General features: G+C 40.4%; 1 protein-coding gene across 2 annotated transcripts in view; it reads right to left on the bottom strand.

Moving 5' to 3' along the window:
* The window catches only part of LOC134645360 (E3 ubiquitin-protein ligase SH3RF3-like), a 107,583-nt gene that overhangs the window by 7,107 nt on the left and 87,767 nt on the right, over nucleotides 1-12,709 (bottom strand). Inside the window, exons 7-9 of one of the 2 annotated variants that reach the window (XM_063498772.1) lie at nucleotides 12,306-12,586; nucleotides 8,040-8,365; nucleotides 571-929 (exon numbers count right to left, since the gene is read on the bottom strand). In XM_063498772.1, the coding sequence (XP_063354842.1) occupies nucleotides 571-929; nucleotides 8,040-8,365; nucleotides 12,306-12,586 (966 nt within the window). The remainder of the gene's footprint in view (nucleotides 1-570; nucleotides 930-8,039; nucleotides 8,366-12,305; nucleotides 12,587-12,709) is intronic. The other variant, XM_063498773.1, reaches the window with a different exon arrangement.

The following is a 12,709-nucleotide window of genomic DNA, read 5'->3' as shown; positions in this document are numbered from 1 at the left end:
GCGTGTTTGTTTATCTGTGTTTATCAAGCGGCAACCTCCGGGGCTGGAAAATAAAGCCAACACGGAAGTGCCAAACACTCCTTGAAGGCTGGCATTAAAACCAAATAATCCACATGTTAAAATGCCCGGATACACAGCAGAATTTAACATATTCAAAGTCTGGTGCAAAAAAAAAAAAAAAAAGGTTTTTGTCTTTAGAGCCAATATTCCTTTTCATGAAAACTGCAGAGGTGGTGAATTTTGGCCATGTGGCTGCTTTAAGTGAAAGGCGCTCAGAGTTTGAGCATCCGCCTGTTACTTGATCCCTCTCTCAATCAAGTTGGTGGTATTGGTGTCTTCTGCAGAGTTTTTGATGTCTGTGTCTATACAAACTATGGATTCAGCTTAAGAACCAGGCTTACTTTTATTGACTGATAATTTATTACTCCACCTCTCATCCAAACATCCAGTCCAAACCACTCTCTCAAACATACAAATGTTAAGCTCGTAACAGCAGGTGGCTAAATCCAACTGTTGTGTACAGACTATTTAAGTGTGCGCGTGTGTGTTTTCATGTGTCTCTGTGCCCACCTCTCTCTAGACAGGGGTTTGGGTTCAGGTCGGAGGACCATCAGAGCATTGCCAGCACGTGTTGCCGGGGGTGACATGGGGAAGTTGGTATCCAGGGAACCAGACTTTCTGTGCAGAGGCTCCAGCCCAATTGCCCCCGCCATGTCGCTCTCGATTGGACAGGAACCGGCTCGTCCTTGCGACGCCATCGGACAGGAACCTGAGCGGGCGTGGTGGTGATGGTGGTGCACGGGGTCGGTAGCCACGGCACCTTGACCAGTGGGGTCATGGGTGGGTGGGGAGGATGGGGGTGAGCGAGGTTTCTTCTTTGCTGCGGCGCCTGATAAGAGTTTTAATAAACCTCCTGCTTTCCTCTCCTTCTGAATACAGAGGCATGAAGAAAAAGATGGAGGGGAGGATGGAGGGATAGAATAAGGGAGGAACAAGAAAACAAATAACTCAGAGCTAGTAAGGGTCACGTTTTCCTATATAAAGATATATTTCGGAAGGCCTTTCTTGATAAGAGAGTAATAAAGGTGATGTTGGAAAACAACAGGTCGAGAGGGTATTGTTTGTTTCCTATAACTAAATAACAAATACATTATAACATGGAGAAATACAGAAAACAATAGAGATGGCAAAACAATGCAAGCTTTACAAGTGTCAGAAAACTTCTGGTATGATTTCCAACACATTAAATAATTTAATGCGTACTGCTTTGCTGCCTCTTATGTTGGAAAGGAAATGAGTCATAACCACTGAACATATCTACATGCTACATACAGTATGGAGGTGAATGTGATTAGCTCAGGTTAACATAAAGACTTAGGGAGTTTTAGTTAAAGCTGTCCTGATTGATTACATTTCATTCCTTCATTCATCCACCCAGTACTTCTGTGCAGTGACAGTCAAGTTCACACAAAAAGCCACAACCCACTGACTTTACATTTATAACTGATGAAGCAAGTTACAAATTGTACAAATAGTGAGATTTAGAGTTCTGAATTTGGACATAGCCAGTTTAGCTGGTTTTGCCTGTTTCATGTATGTATGCTTAATTGAACACAATATTAGTTTTCGCATCTAACTTGTGGCAAGAGAGCAAAGAAGAGTATCTATCAAAATATTCCAATTTAAATGTAACTATTTTGGATCCACTCCAATCGGCACAGGCCCAAATATATTCATACACCAGCAGTCTCCCGTTCATAGCAGGCTTGAGCCTTTGTGGTTCCTGGGTTGTCCATCAGCATCCTAACCAACGTCATCTCATCTGAGGGTAACAATTTGGATCTTCTTCCGGACTTTAGCAAAGTGGTGAAACAACCAAAGTTAATAGGCCTTGATCTTGTCAAGTTAACACACATTGTAAAATTTTCAGCACTGCTTATTAAAAGATTTAAGAGCATGTATGTATATATTTGAACCTCTATGTATACCTTTTACCCTATGTGGATTAGATAATATCATAATAAATAAAAAATTGTGCCCCAAAATTCTTGTTTTTCAAAGTAATCAAAGCTGTATGATCTACAATTATTCCCCCCTGGGAAAAAAAACAGTTCAAAGAAATGATTAAAAGCCTCAAATGACCATGGCATTCAGACCCATGATGAGTGTAACCTCTGAGCACAACTGTACCAGACTACCAAGCTATGACTGACAGTTTTACAGGTGTCCCAGTGACAGTAAGCCAAAAGTAAAACTACCATTGTTCTTAGTTAACTAATATTACTGTTAATTTTTTCTTTATTAATCACTATGAAGTATTTCGTGTAAGTCTGGAATACATTGAAAATGCAGCTTGAGTCTTCTTTCCTGCATTAACATGCCTTACACTCATGACTTAGAAAGAAGGAACCAGTAGATATGTGAGATTTTTAAGAGATCTGTGTTCACAGTGTGAATGCCCGTGTTACACTGAGTGCTAACTGAGGAAAGTGGTTGGGTATGTGGTCTTCAAGCTGATTACACATGCAGCTGACTATGGTGTATTGATTATAGAGCAAGCGTTTCTTAATGGTGTCTGTGAAGGCAGATTCATGCCTTTTCATACAGGCTTCATTGTGATTGATCATGGACGTGGTTGGCAATACTGTCCATTCAGCTCATACAGCTTGCTGTGATTTCACACCCTTAATCATGATGACATGAATCAATAGTAAGCATGTCTGAGCATGATTTCAGCTGTTTTGGAGACGCACACAGAGAATTCATATTGGCTCTACCTCTGTCTCACCTATTTTGGTTGCTGGATCAATCATCAGATCTTATATATATATATATATTAATCTGGCATTTACTCGCTTGGGCCATACCTACACCTTTTTTTTCTAACACTGAATTCAAAAATGAGAATTCAAGCTAATTTAAAAAGGTTTACTATCTTCTACATACCGGTATATAAAAACTCTAACTTACACATACAAAATGTATAAGGTGCCACTTCTCTCTAGTATCATGCTACATTCTTCTAAGTGTATGCGTAATACCTTTTAATTGTTTAAAATTATGAAACACCAGACAAAGGTTTAGCTTTTGACCCTCCTTTCTTGGCTCTGGTTTTTGCTTTCACTACACGCGAACTCTCACCTTTTACAGTGAATCACACAAAGACGTGTTCTTTATGCTTAGACTGAAACTACAAAAAAAGTGACATTGAAATTAAATTCTAAGAAAAAAGTCACTTTTTCAAAAAGTCATTCATGAGGTTTCAAGTTATTTTTCATCACTTTTATTCCAACTCAAATGATTTCTCTGGACTCTACATAAGCTATTGAGCATGCTATAGTATACAGCTGATTAGATATTGTGCAGCCTGTTACTGAAATTGAACTGAACCTTGACATAATAATATAAACAATAAGCTGTAATGACATCAGAAACAAGAGCAGTTCCAGATTGGAATAAGTAAAACTAAAAATTTACTTGACAAAGGACATGAACTGAGTCCTTGGATAAGAAGAAGAAGACGATCTGTGGACATATGTCCAAAAATTGCTAAGACAGTTTGAGATCCAGAGCAAATCCTGCTAACAAGCAGACAAACAAAAACAGACAAACCAAACTAATCATGTTACCTTAGGGGGACTACACTTCTTCAATGTAATTCAAATTTAAGATATCGCTGTCTATATATCTTCAGTGAATTCTTTGTCTACTGCCAGCCACCACTGCTCACTGGCCCTTTTGATAGTTCTGCCCAGCTGTCACAGTAAATTTGCAAGCCTTTGCAGATGGCTTTATAATACTGTCGTCTACTGAACCAGGCTTGGCGGAAAACCTGCCTGTTCTGCATGAAGTTCCGAAAACTAGAAGCCGTCATTAAATATGGAGGGCGATAAGAGTAATGATCTGTCACAGAGAAATAGCCAGAACACAACACTTTCGGGAGGATTACTTCTTCTTACTAATTATAACTAATGAGCACAAAACTGCATTGAAATGTGTGCTCAAGCGAATTAACGAACAAGCAAAAATACTAGTTAAAAAGGCACTTATGTCAAAACTTTGTTCAGCTTGGCTTGTTTGTTTCCTGCATGAAATACACCTACTTTGGCTGGTCAATAACTTAATTTGGACAGTTTAAAAAGGTCATTTGTTCAGGTGTAAATGGCTTCCTGTGACAGTCTGTAAATTAAACTCTGTTCCTTTCGTGAAAGCAAACGTGTAGAGCATGTCATTGTTTAAACTTAAATCTAAACAGGGTCGAACATGCTAACCTTTAAAACTGCTGTCTAATGGGAGTTCACAGGAGTTTCTGAAATTGAGTCCATTAACTCTGAAAACAACCAGCAGAGTATTCATCCACTCAACAACTTATTCAACCTAGGGTCAAAGGGGGCTATCATTAGCAAAAAAAGGCTAAAAAAAAGGTGGTGTATACCCTGGACGTGTTTTCAGACCACCTCTAACATCACCATTTATGGCCAATTTAAAATCCCCAGTTAAAGTAACGTGCATCTGCAGAGGCCTTGTGGGAATAACGCAGGCCCAATGAGAACACGCAAACTCCACACAAGAACGGCCCCATCGACCAGGAGGTCCACACCAGGAACCTTTTGCTGTGGTCAAAATTATAAATAATCATGAGTTGCAACCCTCAGATAAATTCAATTATTACATCTTGGACAACCAAATTCCATTAGTGATGATTGAGTGTTTTGATGATAACTGTATTAAAATAACTGATAAAATCAAGCAAAACAAAAAAGGAGACCAATAATAATTCAGTCCTAATGACCAAACTTATTATGGAGGTGGGATGGTAAGAAAAAAGTGCTTGGGAAAGCATTAGGGGAGGCTGTAAAACACTTTGACTCAGCAGACCCACTACAGAAAATGAACCGGATAACCTGCTCCTACACTCAGAGAAGTAGCGCTTTAGAGATATGCATTCCTCTAAATAAAGACATATGTTTTTTTCTTGTTAGATGCCTAAAAAATACTGCTCACCTTTCTTTATTTCCCAACCTTCTTTAAAAATAAAAGCGCTCGCTGTCTGGATAACATACAGCTGTCTCGAATGTACTCTGGCATGGTACTGAAATATACACGCATAAGATGTTGCACGGCTTTGGCAACACGGATTTTCTTCCTTTTCATGCAAATGCAGATTGTCTGGAATCTAATTTGGGAGAGCGAGGGGGAAAAATAAAGATTAAAGAGATAGAAGAAGAATGGAAGGATGGAGGAAAAAAGGAAAAGAAGTCAGAATGGGAAAGAGGTAGAAAAGAGGGAGAAAAAGAAGAAGGTCAACAGTGGGTGGGAAAGAAATACAGGGGGCAGGATAGAGAGAACAGAGAGGTTCAGGCATAGAGATAGAGGGAGGGAGGCGGGAGTGAAATGGCACAAAAAGTGAATAATCACTCCCTCTCTTCTTTCATCTGCTGGCTTAAAGGCTTAATCTGCCTCCTGCGAGTGTGTGCGCTCATCTGTGTGTGCGTCTGTTTACACGAGTGTGTCGAGCCCCTGGTGTTCTTCCAAAATGAACCACGAGGGGGCAGCAGCTACTCGCATTTAATCGGCTTGTGAATCTGCCGTCCAGTCTGTGATTTGCACAGTATGTAAATAAATACTGTTGATGCTTGTGTGTGAGTGAACCTGTCTTACACTTTAAATGTGAGAAAGCTGTGTTAAAGTCGCAGTGTTTTTAACTTCACTTTTAAAAGTAGGCACCATGGAGATCAGGGTTGATAGGAGTAATGCACTGGATGCCACTTTCTGTCCACCCACAGAGCTAATTACTCTGCCATTTTACTCACCCACGCTCAACACTCTGCTAAGGTTTAAAAAAAGAAGAAAAATTAAGAAAGATTAATCAGGAAATTTTAAGAATGAACATCTCCTTCATATTCATATATCTTATTTAGTTTGATGTCCTTGTTTTTGTTAGTCACAGCTGTCGCTTTAAGGACAAAAGAGCCTCTGGGTATAAGGATCAAGGTTCCAACATGATTTAATGACACCACTATACAGCTAAATGTGAGACTGTTTTACAATCAATCTCCAAAGTGTTTCAAGGCATTTTCAGACTTCCTGCAATCACTTCTGACAGCCTTTTTCTTGGCGGTTGGCCTGTGAGGGCAGGCTTCTTGGAAGTGGTGTACAAATGCATTTCAGTGTCCGGCGTGATATGCGTCTGTAATGCTGGCTTGCGCTCTAGACAGTGTGTCGAACAGAGATTACCCTAAACTGCGTCTGGCAGAGAGTTATCATAGCTGCTTCATCATTTCCTCTGTAACAAAGTCTGTGCAGCCTCACCGCCACGCTGATTTCATACCTGATGTTTCAGCTGTGCCAATGCAACCGCGAACGAGCCAAGTGCATAAGGACAGTGTCATATAATGGGACAAAAGATGTCAATACCCAGTTTTTTAACCAATATTAATTAGGTTGTAACATGCCTGTTTGCCTTTGAAAAAAAGAAGAAGAATTATCTGGCTTTACTCTGAAATTTTAATCAGCATTTAGATGATAAATGGATGTTACAACTACAGAAAAATCCATACTGAGAGGGGCTCAGAGACAGCTCAGAAAGGATGTTTAAGCCAGAAGATCAGTTAAAAGCTGAGAAAAATCTTCTTAAACCCTCCAAATATATGATTTTAGGAGGGTGGTGCAGCAGTGAGCTTGGGTTTTGTACATGTACCTGTGTGTGCACAGGGAACTGTGCTTGTTTGGCAAATGGTGATTTGAAACTGACCATAGATGTGGGTGTGAAAGTGTAGTTGTCATTTTAGCTATTTGTCTAGGTTCTACTGCGCCTCTGGCCCTATATCAGCTGGGATAGGCTCCAGGCCCCCTAAGAAAACCGTAAATTGGTTAAGTTGTTAAGAGAAGACCATAGTGTGTATAATTTTAGTGATAAAAGGCAGCGTTCTTTAAAATCATAATGAAATAAAGGATGTCATAAATAGCCATTTTAAATGAATTACACGTAGTTGTAATATATTTATTAGTATGTGGAACACAAACTCCTAACAAAAAATGAGAGGCATTTCATCTATGAGTGTGACAGTGTCAACAAGGCCTCTGCCTGCTGTTCCATAGTCAATGAGCTGTTTGTCAGCTAGCCATGTAGTTAGATTAGCTGTCCCAGACAGTGAAGCCAACAGTGAAGCAAATGGAGCTGAGACAGATGTGAGCTTTCGGTGCCATCCTTCACTGTCAAGGCAGCCCGACTTAACATCCACAGCTTTAACGCTGCGGTTCTTATAACATATAGGTTGGCACTCAGCGTTTGTGCCAGCTGCCTGGGTGAATGACACTTACCGAGGAAGAGGAGGACATACACAGCACAGATTTCACACCTACTTAACTGTGAAAGGTGAAAGACAAAACACATTTTCTCCTCGCGTGGTGTGAACATTAATTAAACTATATGTGATGAGTATTAATAGGAGGAGTATAATGTCTGGAGACATAAAAGTAGAAGTGGCACCAATTACTTGTTCCCTCAGTTACTATCCATGTAAATGAGAAGAGCTGGGCGGTCTGAAATGAGGGAATTTAGGTGCAGGCAAAAGACACAAACTGACAGATGAGTTTTGCCATGTTGAATTTCCAGCCGTGAAAAACGATTCTGTGAATATTTTCATTAATAATTTTGGTAATTCTGGTATATTTTTTTGTGTTCATGTCCACAGATATGAAATATTCTTGCCCTGATATAAATACAGTCATTTATAGTTATTTTATGATTAAGAGGTGTGACTTTCATTTCTCATAGAACCTAATTCCCACAAAAACAGTTCAGTTTTGTGATTATATATGTGAAGAAAATGATGAAAGCCATATCGTAATGTAAGACATCCAATTATTCCATTAGAGGAAAAGTCCTTGTGGCTGTAATTTCACAAAATCCAATAATTTTTTTTCAAAATCTGATGGCAAATGTTTGTACAAAAAGACAAATATTGAAGCAAGCTAATAATATTTGCTCTCTGCTGCAAAGTGTCTTCAGAATTATCAGGGAGAATGAGCCTCACCTTCTCTGCTTTGGGCGCGAGGACGCCTTGGGCTGGGGTGTGTGAGGGGCCCGGCGATGGCGGTTGCAGTGGACTGGCTGACTCTCCGTTGAGGAGCACCGCGGACACGTTCGGAGGCGTGAGGCAGGAGAGAGGGGAGGAGAGAGGGAGGATGGGGCGCGAAGCCGGGGAAGAGAGGGGCGAGGGCCCTAAGCTGGGTCCCGGAGACACCATGGAGAGAGGACGACCCGATTGGCCAGGGCAGCGCGACGGGGAGGAGCTCTGAGAACGCAGGGGAGATATGGCCACCGTGGGGCGTTCCGGGCTTGCAGCAGAGGGACTGTGGACTGGAAGACACAAAGATGCAGTGTGGATTAGTATAAATGAGAGGCCTTCACTGACTGCAGCCGTCACTCGGTATTAGGCCCTGGAGGGAACAAATCAGTGGTTTGACATTGAGTCTCACTGAATAATCACTTAATATTGCAGGAGAGGGCTGGTTTTAAAATTGTGTCTCGGAAATAATAGGTCTGCCTGTATCTGTAAGCAGTTAGCATCATTATTACTTTCAAAGTCATCTTAGCTTGTTTAAGATGTACCCGTGCTACCTCACCCCTCTGTCTCCTGATACTCCTCATATACTGGCTAACACTAAATTACTTGATACACTATTGTGTCCAAGGCTCTGGTGCAATTTGCACAGGATAGAAAACATAGAAGCAGTACAGTCAGCCGATTGTCAACACCCATGTTGGTGCAAATATGCAAAGAAGTTGTCACCACTTTAGTTCTTACATGAGAAGTCTTCCAAAACTGCAAGTTTATAATGTCTGTTTAGAAACCAACTTGTCCAACAGTTAAGATAATAGTCATTATAATGTATTACTTCATGCATTTATAATTATATTAATTAAATTTATAATGTAGGAAATGCAATTTAACACTATTAGGCAAGATCATACTAAACATACTAAACTTTAAACTACATCCCTGCAGAAACAAAAGCTGCCTGAGACGACCTGAGTTAAGCTGTTAGTTGAAATAAGGAACATTTGGTTCTCGTGAGAATAAAAGTGCACAAATATACAAATCCACGACAACATTCAGGCAAGCATGTGAGTGTGTTTGTGTATGCATGTGCACGCACAAATGGACACATATGGTTGATAGCCACCTGCTCTTCTACACTGCAGAACAGAGGCAGAAATCCACAGAGAGGTGTACTGGTCATGTGAAAAACCACAAAATGCCAGAGCTATGCGCATACTTTATTTTGTAATTGAGAACAGATGCATGTGTGTGCATGTTCGTGTGCGTGCGTGCGTTTGTGTGCGCATATATGTGAGAGGGAGCGCAAGAGAGGGAGAGAAAAACAGAGCGAAAGGAGAAGCTCTGTCATTACGCCTCCATAAAACAAAAAGCACAGTGATGTCATTCAGCTGTGTGTTTTGTGAGTCTGTGTGTTCACTTGTGTGTACGTATGTACGTGGGAGTGCTCGTGTGTGTATGTGTGTTATTCTTGGCTGTCTCCTCACAGTGTGTACTCTTTAGCTTCCCAAATGAAACACTCACCATTATTTTCTCAAAGGGAGAAAGCAAAGATTCAAAGAGAGAACAAGGCTGATGTGATCGAGACCTTGTATGGACACTGCTGTGTGTGTGTGTTTCTGGGAACTGTGTGTAAGGGTGCTTCTGGCAAAAGCAGTAACACTGCATGATCAGAGTGCTTAAGTGTTAAGTGTTGTGTGCATAAGTCCAGTGTCTTTATGTGTGAGTGCATGTAGTAACACTGACATTGTGCTAAATTATCCAGCTGAGGTACAATGTGTTCTTGTACAGCCTCTCTGAACATAAACTCCCATGTTTAGTGTTATTCCTGAAGGTTTATGGCGTAAAATGCAGTGATTGAGTGTATGATACACATTAAATAATGTCCCATGATCACAAGTTTTTTCTAAATTTAACAAAAATGTTTTAGCGTCTAACCTTACTGCAACTATATTTAGGTTTTGCTGCTTTACTGAGGACTGCAACCGGTTGCAATCAACATGCTGCAGATACAGACAATACGATTGTTGGAAATGCATCATATTTACCCCACAACATACCCTCTGGGCCATTTTATTAGGTATACCTATTCAGCTGCTTGTTAATGCAAATATCTAATCTGCCAATCACGTGCAGGCAACTCAGTGCATTTAGGCTTGTAGACGTGGCAAAAACAACCTGATGAAGTTCAAACTGAACATCCAAATGGGGAAGAAAGGTGATTTAAGAGACTCTGAACCTGACATACCTCTCGGTGCCAAACTCCCTGAGAGAAACTATCCAGTGAGCGGTAGTTCTTTGAAAATACTTTGCAGATGCCAGAGATCAGACGAGCAAGACCAGATGGCTTCAGGAGGACAGGATAGCAACAGTAACTCAACGAACTACAGGTTCCAACCAAGGTATACAGAAGAGGTTCTCAGAAGGCACAACATGGCAAACCTTGAAACAGAATACTTTCAAGCAAAAGACCAGAGAAGAGCATCATTCAAACCCCACAGACTACTAGGACTGACATGTCCTTCCTTTTGTGATCACAGCGTTCCCATCTTCTGATTGGCTGCTTTCAGCGGGATAATGTGTCACGTCACAGAGCTTACATAATTTCAAACGGATTTCTTGAACATGACAACGGGTTAACTGTACTCAAATGGCATCTCCAGACACAATTTGTCAATCCAATACAGCACTTTGAGACAGGGTGAAACAGGAGATTCACACCAAGTCTGTCCAGTCGACAAATCTGCAGCAAGTGTGTGATGCTTTCATGTCAATGTGGACCAAAATCTCACCTTGTTGAAGCTATGCCACGAAGAATTTAGTTCATTCTAAAGGCAAAGGGGGAACCAACCTAATACTAGCAAGGTGTACCTAATAAAGATGATGAGGGTATTTTATGAATGTATTAAAGTGAAGTAGGGTTATAAAAAGAAACCTTGGTTATCATGTTGACTAATAAAAAATTCACCAGCTGTTAAATCAGTGTTTTTCTCTGTCTGGTTTGGGAAAACCTGGGTGGATATGTCCACTCTGTTCATCATTAGTGCACAACTGCTTGCCAGCACAATACACTTTAAAAGCCAAGTGTGCACATACCTTTGGATATTTTGTCTATGTGAACACTACTAACTGGGTTTCATTTATTTAGGCACATTCTTCTTGTTTGCTCTTATTTAGCTGCTGCCAAAAACAATCAGCACATAACTAACAACATGGAAGAAGGTGAAGATTAAAGAGGTTACTTGTAAAACTGCATATGGTAGCTACTTGAATTAATGACTGTTCAATATTCCATTATTCTGTAATCAAAGACTACGGGGCAACAATGCTATAGCACCCCAAATAATCTGGACTCTGCTCCTTAAAGATTGGAGGCTGCTGAGCAGTTTTACTGAAGCACATTAAAACTGTAAAAATACTGCACATCCCCGTATGATTTCTTTTTACCGAATATTTCTTTGCAGCAAAGATTCAGTCATCTGTCATTTAAAGAGACTTTAATGTTTCCCCTTCTACTGCAGAAAACCTTATTCTTTGTTTCTCAGAAGTATACGTCAATTTTGGAATAACTGATTTATCATCAAAGTAAAATCTTTTACCAATCACAGAACATACTGCCTGTGTCACTTTGTTAGTCAAACCTTTGCTTTTTGCTAACTCTGAACTTGAAACTAACAGTCCTATTAGCCTGAAATCTGTAATGCTGCAAAGTAAAGTTTTTAAAGCATATTACAAAAACCCATGCATGATATTTTTCAGGATCTCCTTTGCTGTTACCCTGCATTAAAGTAAAATAAACATGCAATTAAAGCAATACATCTATGTGATACTCTAGGTAACTGAAAAAAAAAATGACTTTTTCTCTGTGTCACAACATCCCACCTGGATGCAGTAGCCTTAACCTGGCCTGGCAGGCTAGGCTCAGTACAGCTGCTTTTACGAAATGAAGGGGAACAACACTGTTATGCTCTCTTCTCTGCTGTATATAGACCTTTTTCTGGCTTATAAATTGTTCCATAATGAAGAAAGGTGGTTTAGAATAGAATAGAATAGAACAGCTCTTGTCATTATGACAAGCTAACAAAAGCACAAGAAAACAGATATGATAGTCTACTTTAATTGTTATATTTGGGTTTAGTACATTAAAATCCAATTAGTAATTTTTTTCTCACAAGAGGAAAACTTGTCCAAAACTTTTGACCAAGTAGAAACATATAGATTTAAAATGTTTCTGCTCACCCAGCTGCATTGAGGTGCGTGCTTGGTTGACCGTATGCTGGCTGGAGCGCAGGCAGTTTTTCAGCTGGGCGGCAGCAGTTTGTGGCGAAGAGGCGGGACTGATGCTGTTAACAGCATTGGCTGAGTTTACCAGTGGGGTGCCAGGACGGGACGAAGAGGGCCCCGGGGATCCTGGAGACGAGGGGTCTAAGATTTTACTTGCCACCTGACTGCAGCCACTTCCTCCTCCTCCTGGGCTGGACAAACACGAGCTCCGAGTAGCACCAACTCCAAATGGAGCCCTTCAACAAAAAAAGGTGAAAGCGATATAGACTTTTTATTAAATTTATTTTATCATTTAATTACAACTGCTTTCTACTGTACTACTGACCCATTAACATTTACTGCTCTGAAAACATCAGTCT

This window comes from Pelmatolapia mariae, linkage group LG16_19 (genome assembly GCF_036321145.2).
Source record: "Pelmatolapia mariae isolate MD_Pm_ZW linkage group LG16_19, Pm_UMD_F_2, whole genome shotgun sequence".
NCBI lineage: Eukaryota > Metazoa > Chordata > Actinopteri > Cichliformes > Cichlidae > Pelmatolapia > Pelmatolapia mariae.
Note: the sequence above shows the minus strand (reverse complement) of the source record. Positions and strands in the feature narration are given on the sequence as shown.